The sequence below is a fragment of the Felis catus genome, chromosome D1, assembly GCF_018350175.1.
Source record: "Felis catus isolate Fca126 chromosome D1, F.catus_Fca126_mat1.0, whole genome shotgun sequence".
NCBI lineage: Eukaryota > Metazoa > Chordata > Mammalia > Carnivora > Felidae > Felis > Felis catus.
The window spans coordinates 66,362,213-66,380,815 of record NC_058377.1 but is presented as its reverse complement, the minus strand read 5'-3'; the positions used below and the strand labels follow the sequence as shown (position 1 = coordinate 66,380,815).

At 39.1% G+C, this 18,603-nt stretch overlaps 1 protein-coding gene across 3 annotated transcripts in view; it reads left to right on the top strand.

Annotated features, from left to right (window-relative positions):
• SBF2 (SET binding factor 2) overlaps positions 1 to 18,603 on the top strand; it is a 489,527-nt gene that overhangs the window by 463,525 nt on the left and 7,399 nt on the right. For all 3 annotated transcript variants that reach the window (XM_023239559.2, XM_023239558.2, XM_023239557.2), the window contains 4 exons: positions 11,704 to 11,830; positions 14,563 to 14,690; positions 15,953 to 16,186; positions 17,255 to 17,359. In XM_023239559.2, the coding sequence (XP_023095327.2) occupies positions 11,704 to 11,830; positions 14,563 to 14,690; positions 15,953 to 16,186; positions 17,255 to 17,359 (594 nt within the window). The remainder of the gene's footprint in view (positions 1 to 11,703; positions 11,831 to 14,562; positions 14,691 to 15,952; positions 16,187 to 17,254; positions 17,360 to 18,603) is intronic.

The following is an 18,603-nucleotide window of genomic DNA, read 5'->3' as shown; positions in this document are numbered from 1 at the left end:
TCCTGTTGTCTTCAGAATACATTATAATAGATGCTAAAACTATGTAATGTTAAGTTATATAAAACAACTTGAGGTGTATTTCTAGCAACTTTTCATTTTAAATAATGAGTCAAAATTCAAATGTTCTATATAAATTGAACTTTGATGAAAGTTCACTTATTTGTAGGTGAATGCTTCACAAACTGTAGAAAATAATATTGTTCAGGGTCTAAAGACCCCTTTAGTATTCATTCAAATCTGGTTGTATCACGTTAAGATGTTTTTAATTAAAAGATGAATTTTTAAAAATTTTCCTGAACTCTCATTTGCCTTAGTACCCTCACACATAATATCCTGAGTGCAGGCAAGTCATGGCAAAGCGAGCATATGACCTTAATTGCAGTATTTAAAGGATGCTTGACTATGATAGGTATCAGCTTTGGTGAAGCAAATTACTTTGTGCTGAAAAGGGATTGTTTATTCATTCAAAAACAGAAGACTAAGAAGACTATAGTTAACAAATAGTGCTCTGACTCTTGCTGACTTAATTATAAGGTAGTGTTTCATCATCTCCTACATACTAGTTTTAGGCATTAGAAAACGCCTTCTTTGAATACCTTTCAAGTGAACACTAGTGCTTTACATGACTCTGGCTTTTGCCAGACAATTCGAATTACTGCTGTCCTCAGTCTCTCGGGGACACAAAACAGAGCCAGGCCCAACAACATTTAAAAAAAAAAAAAGTGCAAAATTGTGCAGCAGCAAGCGAAACTCCCAGGTGGAATGTGTTCACTGCTTATTAACCATTTCTAACATGCTGAATGCCAAAAGGCAGTCTATGGAAATTTGCCTAGACTTGTCCATTAGTACTAATAGAGTTACAAAGAAAACAGATGAAGTACTGATCTTAAATTAGAACTGCCTCATCATATAAAAAGCCATTGTTTATGCCAGTATATCCAGGTGTCAGATGAATTAAAATGCTAGATCACTGTTTCATAATAGCAACATCTGGCAAATTTTTTGTTGCTTCTAAAAGAAAATTGGCTTAGTTCAAATGATATCATTACAGGATGCTTCCTTTTCTTAAAATAGTTGAACCAAATTCAAAAAGAAATACATCCAAAATATAAAAATGAAATTTTTACCTAAAATTTATTTTTAAAATACAATACCAAAGGAACAAACCTGTATGATATAAACGAAAACATGGAGTATAGGAAAGCATCTTCTCTACTTCAACATTACAGTAAATCTTTGAGAACTTAGAACTTATTGTTTGAGGATCTGTTGTTTGAGAAAAACAAATACTAGTTATAACTTTGCTTTTGAAGTTTATTCAAATCGTAAATTGACTCACTCTGGTCTGGCTGTAAGAGATGGTTGTCCTCACAGTTACCATATGCCAGCACTATGCCAAGTCCTGTTCCAAAGAGAAAAACTATTTGCCTTTTGAAGATATGAACTTTCCTTGTGAGCACATGTGTAAGGAGCTAGGCTGCCCTCAAACAGTTTCATGACTATAAAATTTATCCATTAATATTGACGAAATGACTGCAGTTAGTGGATTAATGGCATATTCAAAGTTTCTGGTGTCTGCCTACTCCTCATTCATCTGAAAACTGGCAGAAACTGACACAATCCAAGCTGTTTTATAACAAGCCAATTTTGTATTAAAGTTGTTAATATTTTGAGCCCATCAACTGAGTTTACGTATCAGTCTTACTAATTTTTGATCTTTAACAAATTTTTCAACCTCTCTGTGCTTTGGTTTCTAGATAGATACATGGATAGATATAGCTATCAGATGGATTACAAATCATTTTTTTAATGTTTATTTATTTTTGAGAGAGAGAGAGACAGAGAGACAGAGCATAAGTGGGGGAGGGGCAGAGAGAGAGGGAGACAAAGAATCTGAAGCAGGCTCCAGTCTCTGAGTTGTCAACACAGAGCCCAATGCAGGACTCGAACCCACAAACTGTGAGATCATGACCTGAGCCGGTCAGACGTTTAACTGACTGAGCCACCCAGGCACCCCAGAAGGATTATAAAGCTTACGTAAAATCATTTGTACAGTAGAAACTGCACAGTTAATGTTTGTTAAATCTTAATCTTGAAATAACAAAAACTAACATTAGTTGCTTGTTTTTCTAGGGTGTATCTACCATACCCACAGTTTTTCCAATGTTGACACCATCCTATATAGGGTCTCTTGTAGCTTAACATTTCTAAATCTTGAAAGTAAAATCCAGTATTGACCTACTATATTTTATTCCCAAAATGTTGATCTTTCCTGGGATTTGAGTCATAGCTTATTTTATGGGCCTTTAAATTTTGTAAAGTATTTAATGGCACATGGGCAAAATATAAGACCCTATAAATTCATGTTTCTCCAAATTCCATTTCAGATTCTCTTCTTATAAATAAGTGAAATTGGCAAGTTTCACTCCGTAATGGAAAACAAAACTAAAATACCTCACATAGCTTTGTCTTTTAAATCTGTATATTTTTGTCTTTCATCAAGATAAATACAAAATTATTTTGGACAACAGAATCCAGATGATGCCTGACAAAGGCCTAAACTCTACTCATCAGCATATTTGGGGAAATGCTCATATAGAACTAATTTATAGACTGAGATGCCTATCATTTCCAATTCTGCATATTATAATAAGGCTAAATTCATTTGAAGCAGATTTGCCTTTAGGCTCCAAAAATCTTGTGGCCAACAGGAAAGAATAAAATACTGAATCCAAATGCTGTTCTTTGAAAAGATCAATAGAATTGATAAACTTCTAGCGAGACTGATCAAAGAAAGACACAAAATATCAATATTAGAAATGAGAGGGGCACCTCGGTGGCTCAGTTGGTTGAGCGTCCAACTTTGGCTCAGGTCATGATCCCGCAGTCCATGAGTTCAAGCCCTGTGTTGGGCTCTGTGCTGACAGCTCAGAGCCTGGAGCCTGCTTTGGATTCTGTGTACCCCACCCCTGCTCCTCCCCCCACTCATGCTCTCACTCTCTAAAAAATAAATAAATGTTAAAAAAAATTTTTAAAAAGAAATGAGAAAGATGACATCACTACAGAGTCTACAGATATGAAAAGCACGGTAAAGGAATATTATGAACATTTTTACACCAATAAAATAAACAGTTTAGATTAAATGGACAGATTCCTTGAAAGACACAAACTCCCACACTCACTCAAGGAGGAATACATAATTTGAAGAAGTCTATGTCTGTTAAGAAAATTGAAATTGTAGTTAAAAATCTTTCCACACTGCAAACTTCAGACCCAGGTGGATTCCCTGGTCAATTCTACCAAGTATTTAAGGAAGAAATAATAGAAATTCTACAAAAACTCTTCCAGAAAATTGAAACAAAGGTAATACTTCTCAACTCAGTCTATGAGACCAGCATTACCCTGGCCTGACAAAGCCAACAAAAGAAAACTATAGACCAGTATCTGTGGTGATCACACATTTGATGATCACACATGCAAATTTTCTAAACAAAATTTTAGCACATCTAATCCAACAAAATATTTAAAGATAATAGGGGCACCTGGGTGGCTCAGTTGGTTAAGTGTCCGACTTCGGCTTAGGTCACGATCTCACTGCAAGTTTCGAGCCTCACATCAGGCTCTGTGCTGACAGCTTGGAGCCTGGAGCCTGCTTTAGATTCTGTCTCCATCTCTCTGACCCTCCCCTGCTCGTTCTCTGTCTCTGTCTCTCGTTCTTAAATATAAAAAAATAAAACATAAAAAAAAATTTAATAAATAAAAGATAATATACCATGGCCAGGTGGCACTTACCCCAGGAATGCACAGTTGGTTTCACATTTGAAATCAATCACTATAATTCACCATATTAAGAAACTAAAAAAGAAAAACCATATGGTCAAAACCAATACACTCAAACAACCATTTGACAAAATATAACCCATTTCTGTAAAAATGTTCAGGAAACTAGGAATAGAAGAGAACTTTCTCAAACTATAAATAGTATTTTTTTGAAACCTACAGCTAACATCATATTTACTAGTGAAAGACTAAATGTTTTTCCCCTAAGATCAGTAATAAGATGTGGATGTCTGCTTTACCACTTCTATTCAACATTGTACTAAATAAAGATCCTAGCCATGCAATAAGGCAAGAAAATAATAATAATAATAATAATAATAATAATAATAAAGACGTCCACATTAGAAAAGTGAAATTATCTTTTTTCACAAACAACAGTTGTCTATGGAATCTACAAAAAAAAAAAAAAGAAAAAGCTAGTAGAATAAGTGAATCTGGCAAGGCTACAGAACACATGACCAATATACAAAACTCACTAGTATTTCCACAGATAACAATGAATCATTGGAAAATTGAAATGTAAAAATCATTACCTTTAAAATAGTGTCAAAGAACGTAAAAGAAATCTAACAAAATATGTTAAAGACCTAGACACTGAAAACTACAAAACCTTACTGAGAGAAATTAAAGGCCTAACCAAAGCAAGAGATACCTCTTGCTCAGAAGACTCAATATTGTTGAAATGTCAATCTCCACAAATTGATCTAAAGATTCAGTGCAATCACAATCAAACTCCCAGAAGGCTATTTTGTAGAAATTGGCAAGCTCATTCTAAAATCCATATGGAGGGGCACCTGGGTGGCGCAGTCGGTTAAGCGTCCGACTTCAGCCAGGTCACGATCTCGCGGTCTGTGAGTTCGAGCCCCGCGTCAGGCTCTGGGTTGATGGCTCAGAGCCTGGAGCCTGTTTCCGATTCTGTGTCTCCCTCTCTGTGTGCCCCTCCCCCGTTCATGCTCTGTCTCTCTCTGTCCCAAAAATAAATAAACGTTGAAAAAAAAAAGTTTTTTAAATCCATATGGAAATGCAAAGAATCTAGAATAGCCAAAACAAATTTGAAAAAGAACAAAATTGGAAGACTTGAACTATCTGATTTTATTATAAAGCTACTGTAATCAAGACTGTGTGATAATTGATGTAAAGATAGATAGGTCAATGGAAAGGAAGAGAGTCCAGAAATAGTCCCACACATATATGATATGCAGACAACTGATTTTCAATGAAGGTGCAAAGCAATCGGTAGAGAAAGGATAGTTTTTTTCAGCCAACAGTGCCAGACAATTGGATTCCCATATACAAAAAAAAAAAAAAAAAATTACTTTAACTTTGATCCAAACCTAGTAACAGTATAAAAATTAATTCAAAAGGGGTCATAGACCTAAATGTAAGACCTAATATTATACAATTTCTAAAAGAAAATATAGGAAGAATTTTTGTGACCTTGGGTTAGGCAAGGTATCTTAACATTCAACACCAAAAGCATGATTTATAAAAGAACAAACTGAAAGGTTAGACCTAGTTAAAATTTAAAATTTTGTTCTTCGGGGCGCCTGGGTGGCGCAGTCGGTTAAGTGTCCGACTTCAGCCAGGTCACGATCTCGCGGTCCGTGAGTTCGAGCCCCGCGTCAGGCTCTGGGCTGATGGCTCAGAGCCTGCAGCCTGTTTCCGATTCTGTGTCTCCCTCTCTCTCTGCCCCTCCCCCGTTCATGCTCTGTCTCTCTCTGTCCCAAAAATAAATAAACGTTGAAAAAAAAAATTTAAAATTTTGTTCTTCAAAAATTACTGTTAATAAAATGAAAAGACAAGTCAGAGAGAGAGAAAATATTTGCACATTATGTATCTGCTTAAAGGACTTATGTCCAGAATAATTCAAAAATTCTTCAAACTCAGTAATAAGAAAACAACCAACCTATTTTTTTGTGGGCAAAATATTTGTAATGACTTTACCAAGAGGTACAGATGGCAGATAAGCACATGAGAATATACTTGACATCATTTGTCATTAGGAAATGCAAATTAAAATCACAGCAAAATACCACTACATACCTATTTTAATGGATAAAAAATTTTAAACTGACTACCTCAAGCGTAGATGAAGATGTGAAGGAACCAGAACTCTCTAACACTGCTGGAGGGAATACAGAATTGTACCACCATTTGGGAAAATAGTTTGGCCATTTTTTAAAAAGTTAAACATACCTGTACCTACCATGTGATTCGGCATTCCATCCCTAGGCAGTTATGCAAGAGAATGAGAGTTTTTGCCCATCCAAAGGCTTATACATAACTATTCATAGCAGCTTTATAGATAACAACCAGAAATCCAGAAGCAACTTAATGCCCATCCACAGCTATGAATGAACAAATGGTGGTATATCCATACAATGGAATACTATCTAACTATAGAAAGAAATTAACTGATAACCCAACATGTCTGCATCTCAAAGAATTATGCTTAGTGAAAGAAGGCAGACAAAAAAAGAGTTCATACTTATGATTCCATTTATATAAAGCTCTAGTAAGTGTAAATTAATCTATAGTGACAAAAAGCAAATCAATGTTTGCTTGAAGAAAGTGTCCAGGAAGAGGCAAAGGGAGCCCAAAGCAGCTTTTAGGAGTTACGAATGATATATTCATTATCTTAATTGTGCTGATGATTTCAGGGTGTTATAGATATGTCAAAACTTATCAAATTGTACACTTTAAATATGTGCAGCTTATTGTACATCAATTATACCCCATTAAAGCTGTTTAAAAAAAGTCTCCTGGCTAACAAACCTCTAATCTCTCAATTATTCCCCATATCTTAAGTCCTTAGATGAGATCTCTTTGGCCTAACCCTATTTCTTCTACTAAAACAATACTTAACAGAGAGAAGGAAGCACATGGATTGTGCTTTTTGGAGACCACTGTAGAATTTTACAGTGGAAGAGTCTAGATGTCACATTGACAAGGAGGGGAAAAAAAGCCAGTGAACTGGGCAAACTGAGTCTCTGGAAGATAGGACTAAATAGAGAAAGTATAATTTTTCTTTTTTACTGGAAATCTAAGCACCAGATTTTGCCATGTGAATATAATCAAGTCTTCATTTCTTATTATGGTAAAAAGACATTTTAGAAGAGAGAATTGAGAGCCCAGAAATAAACCCACACATATATGGACAATTAATTTACAACAAAGCAGCCAAGAACATAAAGTGGAGAGAGGACAGTTTTCAACAAATGGAAAAACTGGACAACTACATGCAAAAGAATGCACCAGACCACTGTCTTACACCATACACAAAAATTAACTCAAAATGGATTAAAGACTTGAATGTAAGGACTGAAACTATAAAATTCCTAGAAGAAAACATGGGCAGTACACTCCTTGACATCAGTCTTAGCGATGCATTTATGGATCTGACTCCAAAGGCAAGGGAAGCAAAAGCAAAAATAAACGCATGGGACTACACTGAACCAAAAAGCTTCCACACAATGAAGCAAACCATCAAAATGAAACAACAGACTACTGAATGGGAGATGATATTTGCAAATTATATATCTGATAAGGGGTTAATATCCACAATATATAAAGAACTCCTATAACTCAATGATTAAAAAAACAAAACAAAACATGGACAGAGGATCTAAATAGACATTTTTCCTGTGTTTCTTAATGTCAGATTCCAGATGTGGTTATCTAAGTATTAATCAATCCAGCATTCAGGTCAATCTGAGTCTTTTTTTCCATTGAAGAAATCCTCACATGCTTATTTCTTAAACTGTTGCTAAAGAGGAAAAGAAAAAGAGAAAGAAAAAAAGTTGTTCTACCTCTTCTTTTCTACTTCCAGTAAACCTGATAATTAACCTCAGTTTGGGGGCAGATTGTTTTTCAACCCCAAGCAGTTAGCAACTGCAGGTGCCCTTGTGGCACATACAGGCACAAGCATAGTGCCCCAAGCACCCTCACGATGATGCTATCTAAGCACCAATTCCAGTTCAAGCAGGGTGAGTGCCAGGGTCCTTGAGAAGTGTCTAACCTTTCTAACATAATTGTAGGGTCTGGGATTTGTGGTGAGGCCAGTCACTCAGTACAGTGGGCTGTTAAAGTATTTTTCCACTTGTAGAGTTTTGCTTCTAGTCCTAGCATATGATCTCCCTGAAATGCCTGTAAGTTCAACATAAGGTCATATTCATTATCATTTCCATCCTACTTTACCTCATAAGTGGGTCTTCGAAATTACATACTTAAGCATATTAAGTATCAGAATAATCAAGGAAAGATACAGACATGTATGAGGCAAGTGGTTTCTATGGAAAATAGTTATTAAGAGAAATGTTTTGTTATTTGGCGCTTTGTTTAATAAAAAGATTTTTTAAAGTTTTTAGAATCTATTATGGACTGGGTCTGTAGAAATAACCCTGAACTCTTCTTCCCCTGTGAGTAACAAAGTGTATTCCAATGTCTTTTGGGGCAAAGTTGTTCTTGGAGCTCACTCTCCCTGAGCACATTGAATATTTCTCCTCCCTGAGACTCAAATGGAAGGGAACCAAGTTCTATCTCGGGCTTGTCCCCTGCTTCTGTCCTACCATCCACAACCTGAGTCACCCCCTGTCTGTCATGTGCACAATGGCTATTGGGGTGGTGCTGTTGGTTCTGAACCAGAAGCTCAGACTAAAGAGCTTGCAGTTCTAAAACCTTAGAATAGGGCACACTACCTAGCTATTCAGAGCCATGTTCCATGGAAAGCTCTCCTGTCTTATGGAGACCTGATGCAACAGGAGGTGGCTCAGATAAGGGAAGCAACTCCACAGTATATAAGCCCATTGTGTGAGAGTCACACTCCCTTTTAAAACATTTTCTTAAAATCCATTTTACTTCATATTATGAGGTAAATTTTTAGTTCATTTAAAAAACCAATAAGAAAATGTTAAGGGGAAAAAACACCTTTAATCACAGAAAACTAGGTTTCTAACCAAATGATAAACTTTAATAAATCAGTGATATCCAGATCGTGACTTTAAATTTTCACTCATCTGTGGTAGCCACCTGGGTAGCTCAGCCAGTTAAGCGTCTGACTTTGGCTTGGGTCATGATCTCACAGTTTGTGGGCTCAAACCCCGCCTTGGGCCCTGTGCTGACAGCTCAGAGCCTGGAGCCTGCTTCGGATTCTGTGTCTCCCTTTCTCTCTGCCCCTCCCCCTCCTTGCTCTTGCTCTCTCTCTCTCTCAAAAATAAATAAACATAAAAATTTTTAAAAAAATAGATTCTCAGGGGCGCCTGGGTGGCTCAGTCAGTTAAGCATCCGACTTCAGCTCAGGTCATGATCTCACACTCCATGAGTTCAAGCCCCACGTCGGGCTCTGTGCTAACAGCTCAGAGCTTAGAGCCTGCTTCGGATTCTGTGTCTCCCTCTCTCTCTGCCGCTCCCCTGCTCGTGCTCTGTCTCTCTGTGTCTCAAAAATAAATAAAAACATTAAAAAAAATAGATTCTCACTGATCTTTTAGTCTGTAATGTCAACATACATGCCTGCTCACTTTGGCTGACCAAGTGTGGGTCTACATTGCCAAATTAAACATGGAGAGAAAAGCTGGCTTCTAGACAGCCTGCCTAAAGTGTTCATTTGAAACAGCTTTTAAGCAAGTATAATTATGATTGGAACTTCTCTCAACCAAACAAAATTCTCTAACGGGCCATGAGAGATTGAGTCATAGAGAGGTGAAACTGCTAGGTTGATTGGAGTATCACAAGGTCATCAGCCTACCTTCTGCCACCATAAGATGGCTCCACAGAGTCTGCATGCAGCTTGTCTAAAGTACACTATAGCTCAGTGACAGTTCCAAGTTCTGCCTTGCTCCCTCCCTCCCATATCATGCTTTCATCCTTATTCCTATGTCCAAGGACCTCACAGTCTAATTTCATGATGACCAATCAGGTTAAATGGCATAAGCCCTTCCCCCTTCCCTTGGCACTTGAACGTATCTTTCTTCTACTCATCTGTCCGTCCTCATTTCCAAAGCTGTTCCCTATATCTGGGCCTGTAGTCTCATTCATTCTTGCTTTCCTGGAGCCTTACTCTCTTAGTTTCCAGCTCTTTTGCCACAACTTGTTCCCTCTCTACTGGCTTCTCTTGCATTGTCCTCAGACAGGCACGTCGTATTTCTTCTGTCCAGAAAAGATCTCTTGCTGTCCCCTAAACCACCACCTCCTCTCTCATTCCTTTCACTGCCAAATTGCTTGTTTTATTATCCACTATTACACCACAAACACTTGAAGGGAAAATTATGACTTGTGATAATTTATGTCTATCAAGTATTAGCACAGTATAAAGCAGTGAATAAGGCACAGACTATTGGAATCTAACAAGCCGGATTCAAATTTGGTCTCGCTGGTTACTGTCTAATGACCTTGGGAAGTTACTTAATCTTACTCATCCTCAGCTTCTTTGTTTCTAAATGGGGGAAGAGGTGGTAGGAATGATAATGCTTATCTTCAGAGGATCTAAATAGATATTTTTCCAAAGAAGACATGCAAGTGGCCAATAGGTATATGAAAAGGTGGTCAGCATCACTAATATCAGGAAAATGCAAATCCAAACCACAATGAGATATCACCTCACACCTATTAAGATGTAGAGAAAAGGGAGCCCTTGTGCATAGTTGGTGGGAATGTAGATTGGTGCAACCACTGTGAAAAAGTGGTTCCTCAAAAAACTAAAAATAGAATGACCTTATGATCTGGCAGTCCCACTTCTGGGTATTTATCCAAGGGAGTGAAATCAGTATCTCAAAGAGATAGCTCTAATCCTGTATTCACTGAAGCATTATTCACTAAATAGCCAACATATGGAAATAGCCTAAGTGTCCATCTACAGATGAATGGATAAAGAAAATGTTATATATATAAACAATGGGATATTATTCAGCCATGAGAAAAAAAAAAGGAAATCTTGCTATTTGCAACAACATGGCTGGACCTTGAGGACATTATGCTAAGTGAAATAAGTCAGAGAAAAATTAATTCAGTATAATCTCATTTATATGTGGAATCTAAAAAAGCCAAACTCATAGAAACAGTAGAATGGTGGTTGCCAGAGGCTGGGGTTTGGGGAAAATGGGGAAATACCAGTTAAAGGGTACAGACTTCCAGTTATAAGAGAAATAAGTTCTGGAAATCCAATATACAGCATGATGACTATAGTTAATAATGCTGTATTATATACTTGAAAGTTACGAAGAGACTAGATCTTAAATGTTCTCACCAAGGAAGAAGGTAATTTTGTGAGGTGATAAAGGTATTAACTAATCGTATTGTGGTAATCATTTCATAATAAATATGTGTATCAAATCATCACATTTTATACCTTAAATTTAAACATTATGGGGCGCTTGGGTGGCTCAGTCAGTTAGGCGTCCAACTTCAGCTCAGGTCATGATCTCACGGTTTATGAGTTCGAGCCCCGCGTCAGGCTCAGAGCCTGGAGCCTGCCTTGGATTCTGTGTCTCCCCTCTCTCTGCCCCTCCCATGCTTATGCTCTGTCTCTCTCTGTCTCTCAATAATAAATAAATGTTAAAAAAATTTTTTTTAATTTACACATTATATGTCAGTCATATCTCAATAAAACCAGATAAGAATGATGCCTATCATACAGTGTTGTTATGGAGAGTAAATGAAATTATGATTCTAAAAACCCCTTGCATGGTGTCTGGCACATAGTAGTTGCTCAGAAAGGCTGGTTCCCTTCCCACCTCCACTTACGGTAGGGATTCAGTTGATTGAGTGACCACATGGTCTCCCGCATATATCAGGACATCATTCAGTGGCGTGGCATCCAGTTTTTGTTAAGTTTGGGTCTTACTCTTTTCTTTGCCTTGTGTGTTTCAGGTTCACAACCAATATCCAACTGAGTTTGAATTCAATCTCTATTACTTGAAGTTCTTGGCGTTCCACTATGTGTCTAATCGCTTTAAAACATTTCTCCTGGATTCAGACTATGAAAGATTAGAGCATGGTATGTGTTTGCATGCCCTTGTTTCATCTTTTTTGATAGTTTTTGTGTGTTTTTAAAAAAAAAATTTAATGCTTGTTTTTGAAGGAGAGAGAGAGAGAGAATGAGCAGGGGAGAGGTAGAGAGAGAGGGAGACACAGAATCTGAAGCAGGCTCCAGCTCTGAGCTGTCAGCACAGAGCCTGACACGGGGCTTGAACTCATGAGCCATGCAATCATGACCTGAGCCGAAGTCAGAAGCTTAACCAACGGAGCCACCCAGATGCCCCATTTTTTTGTGTTTTTAATTGAAAACTCCAATAACATAACTACCCCCAAGTGTGGCAAGGCCATTTTAGGATTTATAAAAGTAGAATAGGTAGGAACGAGTGCCCAGATTCTGAGATTATGTGCTAGCTCTTAGGGACTGCAAGTGGTCTTCCCTGTAGCACCTTTGAAAGGTGAAATCTGCTTACTATTTTAATATCTCAAAGTGGTATCACCGTTTGAAGAGAAACATTTGAACTAGTTTTTCCATCCCAGGTACACTCTGGTAGGAAAGGTGCCTGCCCTTGGAGACACTTTGCATAGCAGTAAAGGCTCTGGAGGAAATAGAACAGGATTAAATTCTAGTATTCCCAGTACCAACTGAGTACTTTGGACATGTTAGGTGCCTCTCTGAGTTTCTTCAGTTTCCTCATCTTTAAAATGAGTACAATAATAGCACCTACCCCTTTGGTCCATGATGATCACATTAGGAAATATTTGTAAACTTCTTAGCACAGTTTATAGTGTATAATAATAACTCATTAAATTTTAGACATCTCCATCAATATTATAATTTTTAAGAGCAGTAATACTTGTAAAGAGTAGATTTTAAAAGTCAGGCGGCCCCTGTGAAAACATTCCCACAGGGATTTTACATTCTGTTGTTATAGGGAGAAGAGAAGGAAGGATGTACAGGATCTTGTTAAGAAGACAACAAAGAAAAAAATCAGCTATTTTCAGTATATGTACCTGGATTTTCATAAAGAAGACTCTTCTAGTAGCTGAAAATATTTACTGATGTTCTCAGTTTACAGTTTACAGTATGTCTTGGGACATACTGCTTTCCAGTGCATGCTGTTAAAATTGTCTAGTGTGATATTTTATACTGTTGGGAAGGGAGACAGCACTGGTTCTTATTTATACTTCTAGACCTTTGTTGACTCAGAATTGTTGTTCCACACGTCATAATCAGAAACTTTATAATTTCTTAAGCACCCATGGTTTGGGAAGATATGAAGGAAAGCTGGTTACAAGAGACATTGGAGTCACTTGGAGAACTTTTAAAATATCTGTTTGGACTCATCCTCATAGATTCTGATTTAATTGGTCTGAGGCAAGACCTAAGCACTGGCTGTTTTTAAAGCCATTGATTTTTCCAATGTGTGGCCAGGGTTGAAAACTACCACACTGGACTCTGCAGTTAAAAGGTAGACTAGAAACACTAATTAGTCTTGGGGGCCTCTTACAGGATTTTGTGCAGAGTTGGGCTTGAGACCATCTTTTCTGATAAACTGATAAGATGCTTCTTGACTTTTGACTGAGTCATTTCATTCAAAGCAAGACAGCACTGCTAAGGAAGGCACCCTTCCTGGCCTTTTGAAGAAATAACCTCCTGGGGCTACTGGGTGGCTCAGTCAGTTGAGCATCTGAATCTTGATCTCAGGGTCATGAGTTTAAGCCCAGCATTAGGCTCTGCACTGGGTGTGAAGCCTCCTTAAAAAAAAAAAAAAAAAAAAAAAAAAAAAAAAAAAAAGAAGGAGAGGGAGGGGGAGGAAGAGGAGGAGGAGGAGGAGGAAAAGAAGGAGAAGAAGAAGGAATGCCTGGGTGGCTCAGTCTGTTAAACATCTGACTCTTGATTTTGGCTTGGGTTATGATCTCACAGTTTGTGAGATTGAGCCCTGCATTGGGTGTTGCATTGACAGCACAGAGCCTGCTTGGGATTCTCTCTCTCTCTCTCTCTCTCTCTCTCTCTCTCTCTCTCTCCCTCCCTCTCTATCTGCCCCTCCCTTGCTCACACAGTCTCTCTCTCAAAATAAATAATAAAACTTTTGTTTTTAAAGCTTATTTAAAAAAAAAAAGTGAGCTCATGTGAGTGACACATTGACTGATGGGTGCAAAGATAGGATCAGAAACTCCCTGAAGCACCTCCCCCACCCACTACATTTGGCTTTTGTTAAGTCACCCAAGGATACAGACCACACCCTTCTATCATCCAAAGTCTTCATGACCATGATTTGCAGTATATAAATTACTAAATAAGAAAACACTTTAAATGGCTTCATAATGAACAGCCAACGACTGAAAAAAGAAACATAAAATTATGTTTTTAACTGAACTTCATCACATAACTCTAAGTCCTTCCCATTTCTCCTGAAAAATATGTAGAATGACTCCTGGCATGGAGCTCTGTGAATCTAGATATAGATGTAGGATATAGATTAGAAGAGAGTCGCTATGTGCTGCTAAATACTTGGGAAAACCTTACCAGATGTTTTCCTTCCATTTGGGTTTGTTTCCATATAGCTGTGAAGTTCATTCCTATCCTTAGCTTTGCGGTCACCACCTAAGGTTTCTGCACATACATTGCTGTTCTGAGAGCTGTAAGATATATTTTGCTTTTCATCTGGTACATGCATCATAGTTTTAGGCAAACGGTTGATTTATTTGACTTTTGTTGATTTTTTTTTTTGGGGGGGGGTTGATTTACAGGAACGTTGTTTGACGATAAAGGAGACAAGCATGCCAAAAAAGGAATTTGTATTTGGGAGTGTATTGATAGAATGCACAAGAGGAGTCCCATTTTCTTTAATTATTTATATTCACCAATGGAAATAGAGGTACAGTAAGAAAGCATTTATGTTTCACTTTCTGAGTATCTAGTGTTAAAGTTTTCCTTACTTTTAAGTATATATAAGCTGTTTAAGCTTTTTATAAACATTGGATTAGGAAGCTATTTAAAATACCAGAAGCTATTTAAAAATTTGGTATACACTATGGGTTTGGGTTATGATGGAATACAGACTGTTCATCATATTCTTGACCACAAAAATTAGGAGCTGGCCCCCAAAATCTAGGAGGGATAACTTCAAGAAAGTCAAAGTGAGGCAACTTTCTCCAGGAAGAAAGACCAAACAAAACTTGAAACCTCAACTGGTTATCTAAGCTGAAAAAATCTAAAATACTTTAGAAAAGATTTCCCTAAGTCCATTTATACCAAAGCTGTGGAAGAACCCCTATGGAACGCCGGATGTTTGGAGCCCAGCTCAAAAGAATGACGTCTCAGGGGCAACCATGCTCTGTGATGCACATCTATGTGAAGTAAGCTCTGGGATGGAACAGACTGGTTTGATGACAAGTGAGAAGTATCACCTTACTCAGGGGCAGGAATGCCCCTGCCCTGGGTCCCATGCATTAGGACCCCATTCTGGCCTTTCTCCAACTATCCCCTCCTCATAAAATGAAGACCACAAGAAACAAGGGTATGTGCTTAGATACCCTTTCTTCATCTAAACCATGTACCCAAAATTTCTTGCCTAAATCCAAGTTGCTCACAAAGCTACTTCTTTCAGTCTGTCTCCAAAGCCGGTGCATGTTCCCTTCAGCCTCAAGGGTGCCTAAGAAGTAGCTGTTTGGCAGGTAGTAGACCAAATTTAGTTTTGTGGACTAGGGTGTATATATATATATATATATATATATATATATATATATATACACACACACACATTCATAAAAGACCTCAGAATATAGGACAGAGCCAAGGTGAGAGGAGCAGGGGATTAGGCCAAGGACTGGGAGCTGGGACCAGCTTTCCCAGTGTCACCTTGGGCCTTGGTATAGAATTCCAAGGAGTCCAAGAATTCTCAGTTTGAGCCTGGTCTTCCAGATCATTAGGAAGTTATATTTACCAAGGTAGGAGGAGAGATATATTTTATTTAATAGTTTATCTTGATGTATAATATCTAAATATTTACATATATGGTATTTGAATCTCCATCATGCTCTTGCCCTGGACCCTGCAAATGTTAAGGGCTGACCTGCCAGTAAGCTGGGGTACTTTGAGGTCAAGATGAAACTATATTTCAGAATTTTCTTTGAACAGGCCCTGAAGCCCAGTGTAAATGTCTCCAGCCTCAAGAAGTGGGATTACTACACAGAGGAGACCCTTTCCACAGGCCCTTCATATGACTGGATGATGCTAACCCCCAAGCACTTCCCCTCCGAGGACTCTGAAGTGGCTGGAGGAGCTGGCCCCCAGAGCCGGAGGAGAACAGTGTGGCCCTGCTATGATGATATCAGCTGTGCTCAGCCCGATGCTCTCACCAGCCTTTTCAGTGTAAGTCAGGCCTGTGTAGACATGCACAGAGGGCAACAGGGGCCCTGGTAGTACCCGAGGCCTCAGAAACCAGGCTAAATTAAAAGTGGTTCGCACACTTCCGGACATGGCTGTCCTCACTCTGAGCCAGTGTGATACGTAGCATTCCAGGAGAATGAGGAAAACCAAATTTGCTCCCCAACAACAGTAGGGGACCAGGCTCAACTACTGGAAAAGGGTCTCAAAAAAGTAAGTTTTCTGGCATTATGAGGAAGCAATCAAGCAAATGGAGCAATTTGCAGCTTCCCAGCTGTTTTAGCTGCCCAACAGCCTGAGTCAGGCCTGGGTTATGGCTTTTGTGGGTGCTCTACTTCCTCTGGTCAGAAGTGTGGGTAGTTGATGGCCTGATGAGAATACTGCCAGCGTCTCTACAGAGAATATTCTGAACTGAAACAATCTCAGCAGTAGCCACCCTGCTGAGAGCAGCAGCCCTGAGGAAAGGGTTTGAGCCCTGATATGGGCCAAGCAGTTCCTGAAGAGTCTTCGTGCAGTCTTGTGACTGGGAGGAGTGTGCTGCAGTGAAGGCGTCACAGAGGCAGCTGCTCTGATCCCCAGCTTCCTTGTCCCGAGGAAATTCCATTCTTTGTGCATTTCTTGGTTCATTCTTTCCACATCTGGTTTTAAATCAGCAGAGTTAGGGGTTCCTCTGTCAAGGACAGACTCCTACCTCAGCTACTAGGGTTTGGATGCCAGCCCAGTGCTTGGCCTTTTGCGGTGGCCATCAGATTCCCTCTGGGCTAGCCAAAGGTGAAGGTGTTTGGGATACATATTTTATGTCTTTATTTAAGCTATTCTGTACAAAAAGGCCTGATTACGGATCCTAATAAATCATCTTTGCCATAGTGCATCATACCAGCCAGAGTTCACACCACTGCTCCTGGCTTGGGAGACCTCTGAGGCCATTGACTTCATCTGCCCTCTGACCATGATGTCCACTGGGGCCCAGTACAGAGGAGATGTGGCTCTGGGACACGTCCTGATTTCTATGAAATACTTACTATCAGAAAACTCCTTTTTATTACTTTGCAGCAAATTGAAAGATTGGAGCATAAATTGAACCAAACCTCTGAGAAGTGGCAGCAGCTGTGGGAAAGAGTAACTGTGGACCTTAAAGAAGAGCCCAGAACAGACCGTGTGAGTTGGTAAAATCCTTTGAGGAGCTACTTCTGAGCTTTTGGAGGGTGCTAGGTCAGGTAGGGCCCGCTGCCACAGGTAACCCAGGTGAGTTTATGGCCAAAGAGAAGGGTAGAAAGGGAGGGGTCATGCCCTGGAGGTCCAGGGCAGAAAGTTCCAAATGACTGAATAGTTCCTGAGTGTCTCACTTCACCGCAGTGACATAATACTTGTGTTTCAGGGCCCCGCATCCACGGAAAATTACTGGGTTCTTTTCTGTCTGTGTCTCTGTGGTTTCAGCTGATTTTCTACCACGAGTGGGGAGGGGAACACCCGGACCGTATTTGCTTCAGAGAAATAACCAGAGAAAAGAAAATATTTTTAAAAGACAAATTATGCTACTTTCTGTTGCTCACACCCCCTTTTCTGTTTCTGAATTGAGAAACATTTATCATAAAAATATTTTAAAAACAGAGGCACGTGGGTTGCTCAGTTAGTTAAGCGTCCCACTCTTGGTTTCAGCTCAGGTCATGATCTTACAGTTCTCAAGTTCGAGCCCAGTGTCGGGCTCTGTGCTGACAGTGCGGAGCCTACTTGGGATTCTCTCTCTCTCCCTCTCTCTCTGGCCCTCCCCTGCTTGTACTCTCTCTCTCAAAATAAATAAATCAACATTAAAATTTTTTAATATTTTAAAAACACTCTGTTTTCTGTTTTTCACACCCCCCCTCTCTGTTCTGATTTAAACTTTTATCAGGCATGTAATACATGCAAAAGACTGTGCTGAGCACCCTGTACACTTTAGCCTCCCACTTACCCCACAGTGAGGGTGTCCCTTCTGATGTGTGAGGGGACAGGCACCATCAAATCCACATCACACTAGCTCCAGATGCAACAGAAGGACAGATGTGAATGTTCAAAAGAGCATTTCAGAAAGAAGGAGAGGTCAGCAGGGTCCGATGTCACAGCGGGGCAGGGAGAATCGGGTGTAGAAGAACGCCTCTGGCATGGTAAGAAGGGATCCTCTGGGCACTAGCTGTTGCCTTCCAAAGGCAGTTCTGGAGCTGCTATCAGGCCGCAGGTGGGTGCTGTCTTACTGCTTTAATTCTCAGAAAAATAAAATACTTTCTTGATATTTTTTCTGGTTATGAAAGTGAGATATACTTATTCCTTTAAATAAGACAATACACAAATAGTTATAAACAGAGGACAAAAATCACCCACAATTTAAAACCTAGAAATAAACCACTAAGCTTATTGTATCATTC